General features: G+C 37.1%; 1 protein-coding gene across 12 annotated transcripts in view; it reads left to right on the plus strand.

The window, feature by feature from the left end:
- Window positions 1-17,443, plus strand: part of NRXN3 (neurexin 3) — a 1,013,224-nt gene extending 995,781 nt beyond the window's left edge. For 8 of the 12 annotated variants that reach the window (XM_061997781.1, XM_061997782.1, XM_061997784.1 and 5 more), the window contains one exon: window positions 13,941-17,443. In XM_061997781.1, coding sequence (XP_061853765.1) covers window positions 13,941-14,866 — 926 coding nt within the window. In that variant the 3' untranslated portion in view covers window positions 14,867-17,443. The remainder of the gene's footprint in view (window positions 1-13,940) is intronic. The other 4 variants (XM_061997788.1, XM_061997790.1, XM_061997791.1 and 1 more) reach the window with 2 other exon arrangements.
- Window positions 17,444-21,965: the final 4,522 nt, after the last annotated feature.

Raw genomic sequence — 21,965 nt, forward strand, 5'->3', positions numbered from 1 at the left:
AGCTTATTGCTATAAAGAAGTACCATTAATTATCTCTTACACACAAAACCAATGAGGATGACATGTGGTACTTTATCACTGGTGCTCATGTAGATGTTCTTACTGTAGAGCACCTTTTTTTACTTCTGATCTTCAGCTGTGCCCTTAGACTTCGAATGACAGAGCTTTGTTGCCAGTACAAACAGCTGGTGCAGGGAAAGTGATATAACTAATTTCTCTTCTTAGGTTATTCCTATCTCTCTGTATTTTGTAGCGGACCAGATAACCAATACTCTTCCTTCACACTTTAAATTAGTGCAGGTAACTGATGGGAATCACAGGAACAGATTTTTATCCTGAGTTGGGGGTAGCGATAAGGGATTGCCTTCAAAATTAGTATTTTACTCCTATTAATCTGTAACTTGTTATTTGCAGTCTGCTAAGCATTCGTTTGGCTGGGTGTCTGAAAAATACTACTCAGAGAAAGGTTAAAATCAGGCAAAAATGAACAGGTTATTTTATGAGATGGTACAAGCAGGGAGGACCAAGTTTCCCATATTCCTGCCAACATCCTCTACCTACATTGTCTAGTTTTGGACTTCGTCTTGTAGAATGGCTTCCCTTCTCTTCTGCTCATTTTGTCCCATTTTCCCCATATGCCAGATAATGACTAAGTAGTGAACAATCAGAAAATCCATGCTGCATATATAGCTCTTAGAAGAGTTTCTTGCCAGATCTAGCTTTTCTAGTGTTTATATTACGAAAGAGGTAAATTCACTAATTTTTGAACAGCTGTAAAGTTGCTTCCTAACCAGTTTTAGGAGGAGGAAAAGAACCAAGTCTGTGTTTGTGTATCTATTTATTTAATGGTGAAATAACTGAAAATAAAATAAAAAAAAATCTTCTCTTTCTTCATGCACAGACATATGTCTAAAGTGGAGATTTTTGCAGGCTTTTTTTTCACCTTTATCTATTTAACATATAGTTCTGCTACCAAAGTATTCTAGCCAGAGGAGAAAATGTTGCCAATAAATCTTGAAGCTAAAAGCAGATGTGTAGCTAACAGTACCTTGTCAGTAAACGTTTTTGCAGAAAAATGAACATTTTCCAGTTCATTGGAAATATTCCATTTATTTCTTTTCAGTGATATTTTGATAGTATCAGCTGCTTAGAAGTTGTCAATGTCTTTGCTCAACACCTATGGCAATAAGTGACTCTAAAAGGGTACTCACTCATATGTAAACTTATGAAGCTAACAACAGTTTGGGGGCCCAGAATGTGAAGTGATGAAATGCATGCTCCTTTTTAATGCTGAGACTCTTATGTGCCATTCTTATTAGGCCAAAGTAAAAAAAAAAACAATCCTGGCTTCATCCTTGTTTTACAATCACAGCACATAAAAATACAGAAAGAAAAATATCTCAAGTAAGGAGGAATTCTTGATTAGACCAGCAGGGAATCAGGGACGTTTAAAGTGCATCAGCAGTGTAGCTGGACATCTAGGTGAGAAGAAACAACTTGTACAGGTGGTTAATAATGAGATATGTCAATAGAGTTGTGTTGCGGTGTATAGAACTCAAATAATACGGGGTTCAGTGTGTTAGGGAAGAGATAAACTATCAGCTTGATAGGATTAGAGTTTTAGAAGACATAGGAGTTCCAGAGGTTAGCATGAACCTGGGGACTAATGCAGCTTTAGATCCTAATTTACCATCTATTACCTTGCTCTTTAACACACGCAGAAATAGGCATTACCTTTGCCAGCAGCATTTTTAAATGCGACTTGAAAACAAAAAATGAGAAAATATAACTTTACAATTAAAGCTGCTGTACAGCTTTTTGAAAAAAAATGTTTTTAAAATATGGATTTTTTTCATCTGAAAAAGTTGACTATCTTGCCTCAGTCATTCAAACAAGTGGCTTCTAAATGTTAGTGGTGCAGATGACTCTATTTCCAGTCCTTCAGTCTACTTTAAGGTTTTGAAAATTAAAAAAATCAAGCTGTAATGGGTATAGTTTTTAATCTTTGCTATTCTGAGGAATAATTTGCTAAATGTTAAGTAACTCAGTATTGTCTGTGTAGCTTCATATGGAAACATTTAGGATCCAATTTTCAAATTAGAACATCTAACTTTGACTATTAACAGCTAGACTTTCTAAAAGACTGGAGATTTTCCTAGCTTCAGCAGAAATTGCTGGGCTCAGATTTTCCAAAGAACCCTTGTTCAAACACCTCTGTATTGACCAAATAAAAAAAAAATTGCTTAATACCCTTCAAATCCTCTTATAAGTCTAACATCAAGATTTCCGTTACAAAATCTTGTCATCTCTTCAAGTGTCTCTGACTCCAGTTGTGGTTCTTTAGTTCTTTTGATCTTTCAGACAGTAAAAGGTTTTTCCAGACCCTCATGCAAGGAGTCAGGCATTTATTGTCACATAGGGCATAAGTATTTGCTGGAGTTGCCTGACAGACTGCACAGTTGGCAACCAGACCCACGTCTACAGTCTGTTTTACATCAAAAAGAAGACAGTTCTAATGTACTGAAGGGCGGGTATTTTGCTACTCTGAAAATCCAGCTGCAAATCATGACAAATACTGATTAGAATTCAAAGCTCAAATGCCTCTTTGTGAAACTCCCTAAGTACAATTAAACCAGAGGCTCCGAATCCTGGTAGGGAGTGGTGTCCAGGGACACTAGCCTTGAAACCCTATCAGACAAAAATCTCAACTGAGGTGTGCAAAGACCTTACTTCTGTCATTCTTTTTCTATTCCTAGCCAATCTTTTCTGGTCCCCATATGAATCCCCAAAATTTCTTGTATAAAACAATGTTTTTCTTCCTGTAACCTGCATGTTCTGTCCCTGGGATCACCCTAACCAGGTTTCCTCCTCTTTGGTTGGACCTCTTCCCTTCCTAACATGTTTTCCAAAGGAACGTAGGAGACAAGTCCAGTGCACTCTTCCAGCAAAGGCATGGTACATTCCAGCTATAGATGTACTGTTCTGTTAGTACATCCTCATCACTTCTGAAGTAGGAGACATGAGTCTTCTTATGTAACTCCTCTCAAAACTGGATACTTCTCAGTAATGCATCTAAAATCAGTCTGGGCTATTTAATTTTTTTTGGTGGATTTTATGCTTATTAAACTTCCCTCAGAACTAATACTGATTTCTCAGTGGCTTTAGAGGTGCTATTGTTCCTCGTGTTAGTTCCTCATGTTATCATATTTATACAAAAGCACCAGTGGCTACATCTAGAGGGAAGATAGCCCCATTCTTCCCAGAAATTCATGCTCAAGATAACTACCTACTTCTATGGACTGCTAGTAGCTTGACCTTTGTGATTAGTTATTAAATGATCTTGCCAGCATTCATGATGGAAAGTTAAAGTATATGCAGTGCTGATAGCCTGCTTTACTCATCTCCTGGAGAGATTCATCATAAACAGGGTCCCAAACTTTATATATAACTTTTGACCTCTCCTAAAATGGCATACAGAAAGGTTATTTTGCTAGTGTACTCAGTTCCTTCCTAGAAAGACTGTGATATAAGGCAGATGGTCTTTATTACATGAAAAATGTGAATATTGCATGTGTTACCTAGGAAGCCAGGGACCTCCTTAGTACATACTGTATTTGGGATACAGTGTTTGTAATGAATTGGATAGCACTGAATAGTAATATCTTCTTGAACTTTAAATATTTTTGTAGGAGAAACTAATCTTAGTATTAATGCTAGCAGTGGCTAGCAGTGGCAGTTTTGCTTATGCATAATCACGTGGCCTTAGTACCAAATACTGCAGACTGATGAGCTCCCAGCATTAATCATGGGCAGCATGTCTGAATAACTGCTCACCATTTCAAATGAATATTCATGACAGCCATAGTATTTTCCAGCATAGCAGATCATGTTTGGAAGAAATAATTCTCCATTCTTTGCTCAAGCTGGTCAGCACTTACAGGAATAAGTCCAGTCTGAGTAGGCAGAAAAATATATTCCACTCATTGTTCAGGAATGCCTTGGAGAGTCAGGGCCAGAATGAGGGCTGAAGTCTGGAGTTTTGAGTGTTTAATTCAAATACAAGGTCATACTCAGGGTGAAAAGTGTGTCCCAGCATAGCTTATGATTTCCTCTCACCCTTTGCCCCTTCTGACCTTCTCCCAGAAATGCAGAGAACCCGCTGGAATGTGCTTTGCTCTTTCTGGAGAGGCATGGATGGTACACTCCCTACCCCCTCACCTCTTCCACTCACCCACCCCCTAAGTCCTTGCTTGCTGTTCTTGTTTTTCTACTTTCCCTAAATGCAACTTACTTTAAGCATGCATTATTATTAACATCCTACAGTAAAATTGAGCTATTTATATAACCCATTTGTCAGCCAATTTCTTCTATCTTTTTCTATGTCTATTTATGACGTATATCCAGACTGCACGTCCTTTTCTTTTTTTCCTCTCTATGTTTATTTTAAAAAGAAGTGATTAAAAAAAAAGATCTATTAAAAAAAAAAGCAACACTGGAGGGTGGTGGATTTTTTGGCCAACAATTGAAAAGAAATTTAAATGGGAGGGGGAGGGAAGGGAAGAGAATCCAAGTCTTAACAAAATATATCCAAATGATGAAAGTGTCCCTAGACTGCTTTGTCTGTTCCTTTCAATGTGTGCATCTGGTTTGTTCATCTTTGAAAGTGTGTGGAATAATTTTTTATTTAAAATAAAATTTTAAAACCCCACAACTGTTCCTATCTCCCTTCTTCCTGGGAACAAAGTGCTCTTTTTCATTTTTTGCTTTTTTTTTTAGTATATCTCTACATAGTTATATTTTGATGTATTTCTTTTCAATGGTTGAATTTCTATCTTAGATTTGGTTTGTTCCAATCTAATAATGAAAAAAAAAACAAACAAAACAAAATAGTTATGAATTGTTTTCTGCAATTTTTCCCTCTATTTCCCTCTTAAATAAGGAACTACTTCACTGGTACAACCCTACAGCTGTACTTTTGAGATTCTCCAGAGAATCTGAATATAAAAGCAATCTAATCTGAGACTGGGGAAGGGGTGTGTCAACACAGTTATTGCTTTCAAAACAGTGATTTGATGTGCTCAAGACATGATTGTCACAAATTATTAAAAATACTGATATCAATTTCATGGACTTCAGAAAAGATGATTCTTAGAAGAAAGAAGCTGTGGGTAGCTACAGATGAAGTTGTTCTAATGCTAATGCGTAAAACCAGTTTTCTTGGTTTTTTGTTTTACTCTCTGGTGATTGTTGTTATTATTATTATTATTAGTTTATGTATTTTTACTGCTATTTTTACTAGGGAAAAGTTTTAACTGCTTTTATAATTTGAGACTTTAATGAAAATGTAAATATTAATACTATACTTATTAATTTTTTGTAACTTGCATGTTGAAGAAGTTGCAGCTTAGGGTTTGTGAGATTGTCAATGTTAGAGTTCTGTTCTTTCTTTTTGTTGATGGGCATGAATATGCTCATTTGTTTTTGTATATTGCCCATCCCTTCCTTACAGCCAGAAGCTCTAATGCTGCTAGATCACTCCGTACCGCCCTTACATGGACATGGCAACTGACTTACACATTCACTCCCATCATCTTCATCTCCTGTGTAGTACACTCATAGATTTTTACACTCCCACTTCATCCACCCTAGGCATTTTTTCTTCCCATAAGTTACCCTCCACCACTCCTTTCTTTAGCATTGTTAAAATTTTATGTGCAGTCATCCATTCCTTAAAATACACACACAAAAATTATAGAAAAAAAAGAAAATGTTTAAAAAAATATATATCAAATTGACCAAAAAGGCAAAAAAGCAACAAACTTTCCTTTTCAAAAAACATCCTATATGTAGATATGCAAACAAGCAAAAGCAAATTCTATAAAATGTACAGGATTTTTCAACTGCAATATGCTAACAACTTTACATAAGATAAAAAACACAACCAAAATAACAGCAGAAAAAAAAAAAAACAAGTTCAAATTTGTTAAGGTGCAAGATTTTTTTCTTTTCATGTTATGTGGTGTGGATGTATGTGTTGTTGCCTCCCTGTATCGCCCTTTGTTGTAAAACAATTATATTAAAAAAGAAATAATAAACATTTTGCTAAAAAAGTTTTTAAGAAACAACGAAAAAAAAAGCAAGTTACAAGAATGTGGCAATGCTACTTGTTCAAGAGCATTCTTACACAACTTTCTTTTGTAAATTTTTCCTTTCATGCCAAAAAACATGCGGGCAATTTGTTGATGTAAGTTGACTGTTACAAAATCAATGTGGTATGCTTCCTAAATATTTTTATGTATTTTTGATGGCTTTTTTTTTTTAAGGAAATAATGGTTTTGATTTTCATTTTTTTTTTCAGTTCTCGTAGGTTTTCATCTTTCTTTTGCTGATAAAGTGAATGACTTGTTATGTTTTTCCGTTTTTTGACCTTGTTGCTGTGGCAGTTCTATTTTCTAGTTTATGATTTTGTTTAATGAAAATGTATAAGTTTCTTTATTTTTTAATCAGTTTGTATTTGCCTTTTTGTTATGTGCTCTCTGTATATTGTTGATTAGCAGACTGTATTGTGCATAGCAGGGGGTAGAGGCACCTGTGGTAGTTTTATTCTGTTCTTTCTCCATGCCTCTCTAAAGCTTTCTTTCAGTTTTTCCCTTTCCCAAAATAAATCACCAGTAATGCTACTTTCTTTCATGCTACTTAAATTGTATGTAGCCTGGTGGTAAAGCTTCACGTCAAGTGAAAAAACACTGAGACCTTTTCAGAATTTTGGTAGCTCTCAGAGTCTTCCTACAGCAGCTCTACATCATTCCTACTTTATTCCCATGAAAATGTTTTCTATCAATTTTCTTGATTACTGATTATCTATCTTATGTCCAGTCTAAATGATACTCTCAAGTGTACTCTTACCAGGTAAAGACACCTATGATATTATGATTAGTATCAGGCTTGCTAATATCATCCAGAAATCGTACATTTGGCAAAAAATTTTGTATTGAAATTCACAACCTGAAAAGATTTCCTTGCTTTGAAAGACATTTGGATTCTTTTCTTTAAAAAGCAATGAGCAAAAGTAAGAAAAAGTTGTACTCCTTTATAAACACATTCTCACCATTCCTGCATAGTGATGCTGTGCTCTAAGGCTATCTTAGGTTCACCTGTCAAGTGCCTCAAACAACTGATGCTGAAAGCAGAACAAATAATTATGTTGAGTAGAAAGCTATCACCAATTAATCATGAAAGTTTAAAATAATGATGGGAGATGGAAGAAGGCATATTTCATTTGGTTCGGAGTGGCTCAGTGTCTGGGCACCAAAATACTTGTTTTCACTCTGGAGTCCTGCCTGCAGATATGACATTAGACTCTTTCTGGAAGGCATTAACATCTATTTCAGTGAAACTGTATGCAGATGACCAAGAATTTACAGCAATGAAAAAAAACCCAGCTTTAACTTGGGATCCATGACCTCTCAAACTCTGTTCATTCCTGTTGCTCATGAGCCATGTTCTAGGAAGCAGTGAAGTAACATGTCCTTTAATATGGTCTGGGAGGCTTAGGAAAGGCTCTGAAAGGAAAGGGAGATGTTTGAGATGAAAAGTTGACATATTCCATTTTGGAAATGATGTTTTTCTCTCTAGTACTGACTGCCAATTGCAACTAAATCAGACAGCAAAAAGTAGAAAATATTAGGAATGTTCATCTTCTAGGTTTCATGTTAGCATCATCTTTTCTGTGAATCAGAGACTATATTCTGAATAATTTCCTCTTTTTATCCTCAGAAGACTTAAAGAAGAATTAACTAAAACTCCATTAGGCTGAAATTTATTAACTCAGTCATTTATTAAGGAATTATTGTGTTGATACAGCAGGGAAAAAGGTAAGGAATTATTTTCTGTGGGACATATTTCATACTGAAAGTGAAGTCAAACTTCAGAGGAACAGCATAAGAACAAAATGACAATGATAAACTTTGGATGCTGAATTTCAAGTGCCGGCAGAAATGGATGAGTTATGCAGCCTTTACAGACGGATTTAAAAGGTCTTCAACCAGAGCTGGAAAAGAGAGTGATGACAAGGGTGTGTCCCTTATCATCATCAGGAGAAGATGAATCTTTCAGGCTTCAATTTTGTGTGCCTTTTGTCCTGTATCAGTTTGATGACTGAGACTCCACAGAAGTAGTTGTGGTTCTAAAGATGAAAGATGACGACTGCTACAGTTTTTCAGTTGTTTTTTTTCTTTTTTTTTTGATGCCCTCTGCATTCATGGCTCGCCCACAACATCCTCACAGTCCATAAGGCTTCTATTAAATTTTTAACACTCCGTCTTTTCCAGTGGCAGAGAACTCTTACTGGAGATCAGCCCCAGAGGTATGAATTATATATCTATAAATACACTCATAAAGCAAAAAGCAGGGCAGCTCCAAGGCTAAAGTAGATCTTTTATATCCCCAGTGACCTTGGTAGTTTAAAGGAAAGCACAACTCTGTGAAAATAGTGTATGTGCTAGATTTAAAGGCGAACTTTTAAAGAATACATGCACGCTGTGTTTGCTTCATGGAATGGGAAGACCAAGCAGACCACTAGTCTGCTCAGTATAAGGTTTCCCACCTCATAGATCTCAGTCCTCTGTGTTTGCTTCCACTTTGCTGTTCAATATTTTTTTTCCAACTGTAGTGTTGATGGACAAATTAATTTTGCATTGTGTTGTCAACAGAAGCTTTTGTAAAACCATGTTTCTGTTTGGGGAAGATCCATTCCCTGCTTAAGATAGAAAGCACAGAGTATGTGAAAAATAAACCTGGAAAATCCTTGTCAGATCTTCGGATTGCTAAGGTAATCCTGAACTTGCAGCATACCAGTGAACTCTGTTAGCTGATGCTTAACAGACATCAGGGGAAAAAAAAAAAAATGGGGGAAGAACCCTATAACCAGCAGGAATCAGCCGCACATCATGCACAAACAGAATCTAAATCTCATATGAATAGTTGTTTTGAAGCCATGGCCCAAACTGGGTGACAGACTTGCCATTATTTTTTTAAGCTGCAAAGCATTAATTTTACAATTGGAAACAGTGGTAGACACTGTGAAAAAAATTTTAAAAAATCAGATATGAAAATAAAACCATAAAACCTATCTCAAATGTATTTTCTTTCCAAATCGTCGTGTAAGGTTTTTCTAGACATCCAAATCTTTAAGCACTTGCATTTCTCAGCAAACCTTTCAGGATCCAGTTCCCACATAAGATATTCTTGGCAATACAGTGGCACTTTGTTTTAGATCTTTCAGTGCTTACCTTTAAACCACCCTCGGACCCTGGGGCAAGAGGCACCACTTCTCCATCATAGGACCACAGGCTCTAGGTCCCCTCCTGCGGCCTCAGATGTCATTTTGTGAGAGATGGTTCCCCTTCCTGGAACATTCATCATCTGCCTGGCATCGGACTCCCTCTTGTGTCTCTTACGAATAGAAATGTAGTGCCAGTAAGAGTTTGCAGGTATGATATGAGAGTTTGCACTTGCTCCCCTCCCACACATATTGTCGAGCACATTTCTCAATACTTTCCTGGGGGCTTTTCAGCGTTTGCGTTCTTTATTATCCTTAAAGAACATGTTTCTTTTAGACTGAGTGGCATTTTTATCACACCATTTTAAAGGATGTTTTAATTCCTCTAGAAATCACATACCCCAAGAAATATTCATCATGTTTGCATCCTGTTAGAACTACAACTTCTAGCTGGCTGTGAGTTTTGCATAGATGACTAACATACCAACAAAACAGAAGCCAGATGTGGTACCTGCTTTTTCTGAGTTACTTTCTCTCTCAAAGCTTTTTTTTTTTCAGTCTCACAGTTTCTTCCATTACAGCCATAAAGAAAAATAAAAAATTCAGAGCATCATTACCACCTTTACAACCATCTCTTTGATACTCCCCAAAAGTACGTTGTCTTAAGTAAATGTAATAAATTAACTCCTTGATGGAGAAGTGATTCCTAATGAAGGACCTTTAACAATCTATTTCTTTAGTGTAAAGATAAAAATTGTATGAATCTTTGAACAATTTGGAACAAAGCTACAAACTGTATGGGAAAACAAAATTAATCCAACCTTCTTGGTATGAAAGTTATTTGTCTTCTCACATATATTGTGAGATTAAAACTTTGTAAAACTCATTCCTGATTCTGTTCTACTGTCTTCCAATCAAAAAGACTGACTGGAATAAAAAAGCTCCAATCAGCTCTCCATCACTTACATGAAACCCCATTTAGTACAGTGACTCAGTCAACTTTTCATATTTCAGGAAGATCATGATCATTTTTATAGTTGCAATAATCTTGATCATGGGCTCAATCAAGTCTTCAACAGCAACAAAAACTATAGAGCTATGACCTAGCTTTAAAAGCAAGAGTTACTGGAACAAAAAAAAAAAAAAAGTCTTCAGATTAAATATATTATATTTCTAATTCCTTCAAGAAAGTTAATTACTAATAGGACCAAAAGAATTTCTCTTGGAAGAAAACTGGCTAAACTACTGCCCCAATGCATGGCAGATCAGCTGCTTACTGATGACAGAATCTGTGAGCTAGTTATGCTGTTATAGCATTATGTGTGTGCCAGTATAACATATTTTAAGAACAAAGGCATTTCAGAGCTCTACATGAACAATTAAAAGCTGCCAAACTCATTTTTTTTCCCATTATCACACATACTGTATGAAAATCACATGAATACCACTTTTTAACTGCAAATCACTGATCTCAAAAAAATCATTTAAAGGGACGTTACCTATCCCTGACTTAAACTCCCCATGCATGCAATTTGATGAAATTCGCACTTAAATGGTATTATTTTTATTCATTTTTACCAAACTCGCAGATGATCTTTTTCTCTGAGGCATACTCCAAGTTTATCCGTAGTCCACCTGATTGCATGGATTATAGATGCCCTTCTAGCAATGGATAGGGCTTCTGGACATATATAAATCATATTACATGCTCCAGTTTCTACATTGCACGGGAAATAGCTCAAATGCATGAGAAAAAAATGCCCTGTAGCCATTTGGCAGACTACACTTTTTCACAGAATCACAGAATCTTAAGGGTTGGAAAGAAAGGACGTTTAAAGATCATCTAGTCTAACCCCCCCCCCCCTCAAAATTTCACCAAATTACTTCATTGAACTTACTGTAGATGTTACAGCTTTGCACATAAAACAAAACCAATAACTTTTTGCACAATTTTTTTCAAGATACATAGTTTGAAGAGATTGGCATTATTTTGCACATACGGTTCTTATATCTTCATCCTCTATCCAGTAAAAAAAATGGTATGAGAAAGCTCAGACAAATGCAAATACCACATTTCTTATTTTGACCTAGTTTCTACCCTGGTACCTCTGAGATAAATCTGACTGAGTCAATTGATTAAACTGTGTCACCACTTAATCTCTCATTGAGGAAAGAATAAGACATATTGCTAGTTCAACTATCCAGATTTAATCAAACTGTTAAGTACCTTTTTCAGTATATTTCTATCTTCAATATGTAATTTGTTCAAACATATTTCTCTGCAAATATATTTAGAAGTAATGAGAGGAGAGCAGAATTTTTACCCTTATGGCATTCTGCATTTTAACAATACCAAACTGTTCATTAGCAGTTATTAGTAGGATCATAGAATCGATTCAATTGGAAAAGACCTTTAAGACCACTAAGTGCAATCACATGCCAAGCCTATCACTAAACTGTGTCCCTCAGTACCTCATCTACATATCTTTTAAATATTTTCAGGGATAGTGACTCCACCACCTCCCTGGGCAGCCTGTTCCTGTGGTTATTAATCCATTCAGTGAATGGATTAATTTTTCCTTATATCCAATCTAAGCCTCCCCTGGTGCTACTTAAGGCCATTTTCTCGTATCTTATCACTAGTTACTTAGGAGAAGAGACCAACCCCTGCCTTGCTACAGCCTCTTTCCGGGTAGTTGTAGATAGTGATCATGTCTCCCCTCAACTTCCGGTTCCCAGCTCCCTCAGCCACTTCTTGTAAAACATGTGCTCCAGACCCTTCACCAGCTTTGTTGCCCGTCTGTGGACACCAGCACCTCAATGTCCTCCTTGTAGTGAGGGACCCAAAACTGAACACAGTATTTGAGGTGTGGCCTCACCAGTGCTGAGTACAGGAGACAATCACTTCCCTGGTCCTGCTGGCAACACTATTCCTGATACAAGCCAGGATGCCTCTGACTGCTGTGGCTACCTGGGTACACCACCAGCTCATGCTCAGCCACTGTCAGTGAACACTCCCAGGTCCTTCTCCACTGGATGTTTTTTTTAATATGAGTAAAATCCACAATTATTTATTTAGAAGCAAAAATTCCTTTTGCATGTCTTTCCTTAAGCAGTGATGAGTAAAAGCCAAATTTCCCATGCATTAGAAATACTTCTTACTGCATTGCACTCCTTCCAACAAATCTAGATGACTACTCAGATGGTGTCAGATGAACTCTTCAATTAGCTCAGCAGCTAGCCAAAGAAAAACTACCCAAGGGAGAATTTATGCACAAGTTTTCAAAAGCAGTATGACTCACTCTAAAAAAGTGTTGGTGACCTGCATGTCAGCAGAAGACTATGTAATCTTAACTAAATGAATTAGATAAATTAATTAGAACAAAATAGTGAAGTGTTAACTACAGACTCAGTAGAAGCACAGTCATAATAGAATATATAAACAAAATAGGACTATAGCCGGAAATGTAGCAATATTGCTGCTCAAACACCAAATCTTAGAAAAGATGCACCAATTTTCTTGTTTCAATTGCAAGTTAAACTGTGCTAAGGTCTAAATGTTATAGCTATAGATTTGTGGTTCTGCTTCAAGAGTAGTTCATCTTATTTCTAATCCTCAGTCGGCAGATAGACATCGTGTTAGGAAAAAGTAGCACTGATCAGAGCTAGTTATGTATCAAGAAGCAACAGTATGTGTGAAGACAACTTCTGCAGTATGCTTCTGAGCTCAAATGACAATTTGAATAATTTGAGTAATCAGAGTCTTTATTCATTGTATCATCACAATAAAGTCTACCTTGATTTTTAATCAGATTATTATCAAATAGCATTAAGAAGAAATGAAGATGAGGATAGCATGGTGTTAGATTCATGGCATTCATCATCAAGAGATTCAAGGAAAGGGAAGTCCCTGGTGTTGAACTGAATGGTAAAGAACGAGTAAAAAGATTTTAAAAATGCATTGATTAGAGCTCTGTACCTTCATGGACCCCAGTAAGTATTTGGTTCTTATTCCATCCTTCGCTTTCATGAACTTTATCACAATTTAAAAAACAGGCAACAATCAAGAAAAAATGTCTGAATGTGAAAGGCCTTAGGTAAAGGCCTTATACACTGCTGTGGAAGATGAACAGATTTGAATGGCAGAGAAGAAATACCGATGTTATTTTAAATTAGAAGAATCAGAGGAGGAAAACCAGGCAAGATGAGTGGCAAAATCCATCTAGGAGAACGTTATTCTATGGAAGTCTAAAATAATTCATTTAAACATTTTTGTAGCCAAATGCTTAAGAAAGTTCAGTACCAAAAATTTATGTCCACAGAGTCACTTGAGAGTATCTTCTAAAATCAAAAAGTTTGGGTCCCAAAAAATTCAGAGTATTTCACTTGCATACCTAGCATAGGCTTAAATCATGGAATGATTAAAGAGGGAGGAAATGAGATCAGTAGTTTACCAATGTCAGAGCAGGATGGGAGGGAAGAATGAAAGGCATCCCCAGGAAATTAAGTTGGTAGTGTAGTTATAGCAACAAACCTGATCCCCGACACTTTTTCATAATGCCCAAATCCACTCTCGCCCTTGAGTTAAGGGAATTGAAAATAGTGCATTGTGTCATTGAAATGTACTAATCTTCTGATTTTTTTCTCTTTTCCATCCCAGGAGGTGAATTAGTTATCCCTCTACTTGTAGAAGACCCTTTAGATATCCCACCTATTGCTACTCGTGCACCTTTCATTACACTTCCCCCTACCTTTCGCCCCCTCCTCACCATTATTGAGACCACCAAAGATTCCCTGTCCATGACCTCTGAGGCGGGGTTACCTTGCTTGTCGGACCAAGGCAGCGATGGTTGTGATGATGATGGCTTGGTGATATCTGGGTATGGCTCAGGGGAAACCTTTGACTCTAACCTACCCCCTACTGATGATGAAGATTTTTACACCACCTTCTCCTTGGTAACAGATAAGAGTCTTTCCACTTCAATCTTCGAAGGTGGCTACAAAGCACACGCACCCAAGTGGGAATCCAAGGACTTTAGACCTAACAAAGTCTCCGAAACTGGTAGGACTACTACCACGTCTTTGTCCCCTGAGCTGATCCGCTCCACAGCTTCGTCCTCGACTGGGATGGTGCCCAAATTGCCAGCCGGCAAAATGAATAACCGTGAGCTCAAACCCCAGCCTGACATAGTCTTGCTTCCGTTGCCCACTGCCTATGAGCTAGACAGCACAAAGCTGAAGAGCCCGCTAATCACTTCCCCCATGTTCCGTAATGTGCCCACAGCAAACCCCACGGAGCCAGGAATCAGACGGGTTCCGGGGGCCTCAGAGGTGGTCCGCGAGTCGAGCAGCACAACGGGGATGGTCGTCGGCATTGTGGCTGCTGCCGCCCTCTGCATCCTCATCCTCCTGTATGCCATGTACAAGTACAGGAACAGGGACGAAGGGTCCTATCAGGTGGACGAGACGCGAAACTACATCAGCAACTCAGCCCAGAGCAACGGCACGCTCGTGAAGGAGAAGCAGCAGAGTTCAAAGAGTGGCCATAAGAAACAGAAAAACAAGGACAAAGAGTATTATGTGTAAAAAAGAATACTTATTTATATATAAATATATAAATACTTAATGAGATTTAACTGAAATTTCAGAACCATTGCAGCAAATGAGATTGGGAGATATCATTTGTGGGAAAAAGTATTGGGAAAACAAATTTCAGCAGTGACTGTTAATGTGTCGGTCATCGCTTGGAGTCAGCAAACTCTTCCCTAATGTATTATAAAGCACACTTAGCATTCTGGAGATGGCACGCACAGCTCTGCCCTGTTAGTGAACTTGGACGTCTCCAAATCTCCTCCTCCGCTGAACTTTCTGCAAAGGTAGAAGACTCCATGGCTTACTTGTTTCATATCTTCAAGTGAGTCTTTAACAATGTTTGTGATCCCTGACTATATCAATAATTTTTCAGTTCACTTATTTAAAAAAAAAAAAAAAAAGAAGGAAAAGAAAAAAAAAGACAAACATTATTAAACAACAAAAAAGTATTGAACAAACTGATCTGGCCGTGTCCAGCATACATATAATTTTTTTGAGATTGGAGGAGGGGAATAAATGATTTTGGAGATTGTTGGGGTTTTTTTGGTTTTGTTTTGTTTTGTTTCTTGGGTTGGTATTTGTTTGGGTCTTTTTGGTTACTTTTGGGTGTGAGAGGAAAGGGTGGAGAATAATAGTGTGGGGGGGTAAACCAGGACATCAATTGAGAAGAAATCTCGGGAAAAAAAAATCCATAATAAATAGAGACTGTTGCCGTATATGAAACTCAAAAACTACCCACGGTGTTTACTCTGCATATCTGGTTGTGTTGTCTCTAGAATCCGTTGTCTTGCAGTAAGTTGTTTGCTAACAACACGGTGAAAGTGTGTAATGGGTGGTGCTGAAGCAAAATATAATGGAAAGCTGGTTCCCTTGGATCTGGCTCCAGTAATTGCATTTGAACTGAAGAATAGATGGGATTGGGTCTGTTCTGATCAGTCATTGGCTTTATTTGAGAATAACTCTTAGTATACAAACTATGGATAAAGTGATTTGAAGATTCAAAAAAAAGAATGCTTAAAAAAATGGTTAACCATTCTGAGCTGAATATAACATGCAAAAATAAAGGAGCCTTCCTCTGGGTTCTGGTTCTGTGACTGATTGCAATGCATGCAAAAAATAATAATAAATCAGTTTAATAAAGAGATCAGAAAGACACCACTGGAGTTCAACATGTGACAAGACTCATAAATGTCAGAAAAGCTAAATACTTGTAAAAGAACACTAAATACATAGATTTTTTTGACATAAAACTTTTTCATATGTAATATTTTAATTTTGTAGCTTGACATTCCAGATCATCTCTGTCTTTCCATTTGCCCTATTCTCCCTTTTCCTTCTCTTTTATATAAAAGAAAATAAATAAAGCTGCTGTGACACACGAAAAAAAAATAAAGAAAAAGGAATTTAATAGTATAATATAATATATATATATACACACAGATATATTTATCATGGTATGTTTGACGGGACGACTGGAACAGAAGTTCTGTTATGGTCTTAATGTGGAATGAGAATGTTCTTGAAGAACAAAGTAAATCGAAACAGACAACAAAAGCAAACCTTAACATGTGAAGAGAGTGTGTGTTTTAGCTTTGTCACAGTTACCTGTGTCAAAAAAAAATCTGAAATTTTGTTTACATATTTTACTACTATTTTTTTTGCTAGTATAATTTCTATATGGATACCCTGATGGTGTATATACTGTTTTATGGTTAAATTGGGAATGTCTTTTGTTTTTATTTGACTGACTTAATTTGGTTGTTTGGTTTCAACACTTTCCCAGTTATTGTGAAAAGGATTCTTTTACTGTACAGAACAATAGCCAGGTGGTTTAACGGCCATGCCTATCATGTGCAAAAAAGCAAACATGGGAGAGAGAGACAGAGAGGAAAGCAACAAAAAATTCAGATGAAATGAGAACTCTGGAATATCAGAAATGTACACTTTTTCTATATACAGATGAAAACTAATCAGCTGTTTAGGTTTAGAAATCTACTCTTGCTGGTGTTTATAAGTCGCATGAATATTTGACTTTGAAGAAGTGTCATCAAAAACACACACGCACATGGGAACTTAAATTAAAACAAACAAAACAGCCTTCTCAAACATTTAGAGAAGACGCTTTCATGTTAACAAATATTTTCAGTGCGTGTATGTGTGTGTGTGTGGTGCGTGTGTGCGAGTTGGAGCTTTTTTTTCCTTTTTTATTTTTTTATACTAAAAAGAAAAAAAGACAGGTTTAAAAAAGGTATGAAAGCACGATTTTAGATGACTTAACTGGCCGAAAGTACATAAAGTTGATTATATCTTGGTGTCTGTAAAAGATTGCTGTTCTTGGAGTCTTGGAGTCTTGTGAAATGATTTCCTGCTTTCTTTCTTCCTTTCCTTTTTGCTTTCCTTTTTTAAGTTAAGGGAAAAAGATTTACACTTTCCTTTTTTTTTTGTGTAAGTTTCTATTGGACAGTTTTTGGGAACATGTGCATTTCTGTATGTGGGCTTCTACCATATCCCTGTTGCTTTATGGACAACCTTACGAATTTTCGTTTGAGTTATCGTGATGTTAATGCTTTTTTTCCCTTTCTTTTTCTTCTTCATTTTCGATTCTTTTCTTTTCTTATTTGCATTTTGTTTAAAGATATGCTTAGCAATAAAATGTTCTTCCCAAAGCCCTGAATGTTGCTGGGTTTTTATTGCCTAAGACTTCAGGGAAAATTTAAAAACCTTTAAAGGGGAAAAGCAGTTCTTGAAACGGGTATCTCACCCTCCCTTGGCAGTGTCTAGCCACCAGTTTATAGAATCATGTTCATATTTGCATTATTTTATTGGTTCAACAAGTCTCAATTCTTTCCTTTGCAGGGACATGAATGCAACTTGAGCATGTCATCTGCCTTACACCACTCTCAACCTATTTTCCCCCATCACCACCTCAGTGGGGGAAAGAGTAGTTCTCTTACAGGTTTTAGTGGTGTTAGATAAAAGCATAGCTAAGGAATTGACTTAATCTGCCCTTTCTGATGTGCTGCCAGTTTTCAGTCTCCCTGTGAAGTGTGTAGCTCTTGCCATGATGTTTATAGTATTCTGGATTCCTCCTCTGTGGCCAGAAGTCTGTGTTTGGTGTGCTGCAGCAACTGAATCCTTTTTGAGATTCAGCTACTCATTTTGATATGGAAAAGTGTTAACATTATTTTATATGAGGATCTAATTTAGGACTTCTGTATCTATCTATGACACTACACACTACCTACACACTACCTAAAGGGCATAGTTTATGTACTTTGGGTGCTATGGATCAGATGTAGGAACCTAAAGTAGATGTCTGAGTCTTCACTTCCTTTCAGGTAGGCTCTGAACCTCCCAAACACTGATCATGACTGCTGCCTGCCCCTTGTTGTCCTACTAGGCATTATGATCTATTATGATTCTGATCATGATCATTGGCAAAATTGTCAATATCCTGTCTTTCTTTAGCAAGTTGTACAGAACTTCAGTTCACAGCAGTAGCTTTTTTTCAAACAGGATCTTCCCAAGCTACCTGAAATGTTTGACTTTTTAGAAGCATCTGGAGGTCAGCCAAATGAGTGCTTCACTGCCCTTTTGTTTTTCAACCCAGCATGATTTCATTCTTTTCTTTTCTTTTCTTTTCTTTTCTTTTCTTTTCTTTTCTTTTCTTTTCTTTTCTTTTCTTTTCTTTTCTTTTCTTTTCTTTTCTTTTCTTTTCTTTTCTTTTCTTTTCTTTTCTTTTCTTTTCTTTTCTTTTCCCTAGGGAGAGTAGACAGCTCCTTTGAGCAGTGTTTGACACAGGTTTCATTTGCTACCAAGTTAGATGAAGGATAAACCGATTGTTCAGCTACTCCCTGTGATTTTCTACCTTGTTTTTGCTCACACATTTACATGGGTGAGAATATATATTTGTATTACATGTGAAGCTTTTTTTGTGACTACTGTTTTCAGTTCTTTTGTGATTCATGTTATACAACCTTACAGATCATCACAAGGATCAAAACCACAGGTTCTGGTCTAAACTCCACACTTGTTTCCCTTGCAAAATTATGAAATTCCTGTGTGATGACTAGTACCTGGTATTTCCAGTGCTGGAGTGGTCAGCTGGCATGTGGGAGATCTAGTTCTGAACCTAATAATTTCTTCTAATATTGCAGAAAATGTTCTTATCACCAAGCAATTGGTGTTCTGATAAAAGATTTTTTTTCCCCTCAGAGCTTTAATTGAGACCTGTTATACTCCATATCATTACGAAATATTATGTAAAGCAAGAAATTTCAACACGATTTAACCAAACCTTTTGACTATAGTCACTCTTTTCTTTCATTTTCTCTCTAGGGACTAAATGAAAGTGTCAGAAAGGAGATTTCATTGTTTCATTGTTGCCTAAGAGTCTTGGAATTATTGTGTGTCTTTGGCTGATTATAGAATCATAGAATTGTTGAAGTTGAAAGGAATTTCTAGAGATTATCTAGTCCATGCACTACCTCTGCAAAGCAGGGTCTGCTACACCAAGTTGCTGAGAACTGTGTCCAGTCAGGTTTTAAATATCTCCACATGTAAACTCCACAGCCTCTCTGGGCAGCCTCTTCTACCTTGATCACCCTCATTGTAAACAATTTTTTGTTGTGGTTAGACGAAATTTAAGTTTCTTAATTTGTGCTCATTCTCTCTTACCCTTTTTTTGACTAGCACTAAGAGCCTGGCTCTCTCTAAAACCTCCTTTTAGTTCCTTATATGCAACAATAAGGTTCTCCATAAGCCTTCTCTTCTTCAGGCTGAACATTCCCAGCTCTCCCAGACCTCCTTGTCTAACAGATGCTCCAATCCGTTAATCATCTTCATTTGCTGGGCTCACTCTGCAAAATCTGGAGATACAGTTGGCTTATCACCATCATTGATATAGCTCTTTTCTAAGGGCCAGGGCTTGGCAGTTGCTCCTCTTCTCAGCATTTCCTGTTGGTAAGCAACATCACACTTATTGTATCACTTTTTGAAAATCCCTGTCTTAGATATCCAGTTCTACTCTTTCCAAAACTGTTCAGCACATCTCTGCTTATTGCACGGTTGCAGAAATTTCTTAAAAATGCTGAGATGAGTTGTGAGGATCTGAGCACTGATGGGCTTTAGCCTTTCCAGTCCTGGTGTTGCAGTAAAACATTAGTGAGCTTCTATGTTGGTTCCTTTTCCACATATTTTTGTTCATGCCTCTGGGCTGAGAGAGAGAGCAGAGATGCTAGTGTCCTCTGCCATTGTCATGCCTGAATGCTTTTCTTTCCTAAGAAGTGAGAAAATATCAATCAGACAGTTTTGTGATAATGACTTCAATCATAAAGTGGTGATGACTACCAAGGAAGTCAAAGACACATAAATTATAATTAATGGATCTGACAACACTTAAAGCCAAAGCTAAGCATGTTTCTTTAATGAAGACGCAGTTTTTAAAACTATCAGTCTGGAAAGGGCATGCAAGATCACAAAATCCTGTCAGCTGCCTATGAGCATATACAGAAAGTTACACTCAACTATTTCCATTTTATCATAGATTGTCCCTACTTGCAAAGGTTGGAAGTGGCTCCCTAGAAGATGTTTCTTGTATGGTATCTTTTACCTCCATACATGCAAGAGATAACAAAGAGATGGAAAGGCAACAAGACCTGCCTTCCACCTGTCAGCATCACAGAATCTTCCTGGGTAAGCAGAGACATTAGAAAGAGAAGAAAGACTATATTGCCTGCTGTTTATATCCCTGGATGAACTCTGAGAGCCTGTTTACCAAGGTGGTAATGAAGAATTGCAACCAGAGGTGTCATGAAAAATGCAGGAGGTTGAGATGCGAAGTCTTGACTGACTCTTACTCCTTATCGGAGAAAGTTTCCCAGATGTTGCTTTCCCAACATTTTTGAGGTTATTTAAGAAACAAAATTAGAACCTCTTATTCAGTTTGGTAAAATGCTGCCTTACATGTAGCAAGCTATTGCATATTGGTTTCTCTTCAGAAATACGCATTGCACAGTGCAATATTTCCTGTCTGTCTTCAAGTATTCCTGATAATCTGCTTTCTTTGGAAAGCCTGTTCATATTGTCCTTCACAGACCAGCAAATACAGCGCTATTCAAGGTAAATTTTCAGTAAATGGTTGCTCTACAGGGATTCAATGTTTATCATTTGGCCACATGGGAGTGGAACAGTGCATACACACACACACACACAGAGAGAGAGAGAATAGATTGTGTTGGACTGCATATAGCTGAAAACCAGATTATTTTTTTAAGGTATTAAGGTATCTAATCCTTATTGAAAACAGGGGAAATCAACTATATAAATACCTTAAAAAACTGAAGCCCTTTCAGCATAGTAATCAAATAATTAGCTTCTGTTAGTTGCTTGGGCTTTTGCAGTATCAAATTGTGTAGACAAGTGGTGGATACAGTTCCATTCTCTCTCTCTTACATGATGCTTACAGAACACAACTGTCTTCAGAATGGGAGTCAAAATAAGAGCTCAGGTCTGCTGCAAATTACCTGGAGAGAAGTCCATTTCAAGAGCTAGGATAGAGCTGCATGAGTATGTTGTTTCCTTAAATTCAAGTGAATCAGACCAAAAAAAAAAAAAAAAAATTATTTGCATATGGTTCCATACCTTGTATAAACCCAATGGAAGCACAAACCTGTACTCTTGCCACCAAGTACAACTTAAAGCCACTCAGCAAAGGTTTTCATCTACCACACCATGCATCTTTTTTGTCTGTCTGTTCACAGCTGAAGACAACCAAAGGACAATGTCCACATGGAGTGAACATGGAGTGATTTCCACAACCAAGACTGCTTGAGCTGAGCTTTGCCAGGCCTCAGAGTGTTTACATAACTTGAACCAAGCCCTTTTCTCTACATGCATTTTCTCCCTCAGAATCCCAATCTCACTCAGACACGAAGAGCGAGGCAGTCTTTCAATAGGTCTATTTGAACTCTCTTAAGTATTTGATCTTTACTTCTTCTGCGTCATACATATGATGATTGCTCATTTTTGCTTGTTCCCTGAGTCACAAACATTAATTTACATTCATAGTTCCCTTGTGAGCTGATACTAGTAT

The sequence above is a fragment of the Colius striatus genome, chromosome 6 (assembly GCF_028858725.1).
Source record: "Colius striatus isolate bColStr4 chromosome 6, bColStr4.1.hap1, whole genome shotgun sequence".
Lineage (NCBI taxonomy): Eukaryota > Metazoa > Chordata > Aves > Coliiformes > Coliidae > Colius > Colius striatus.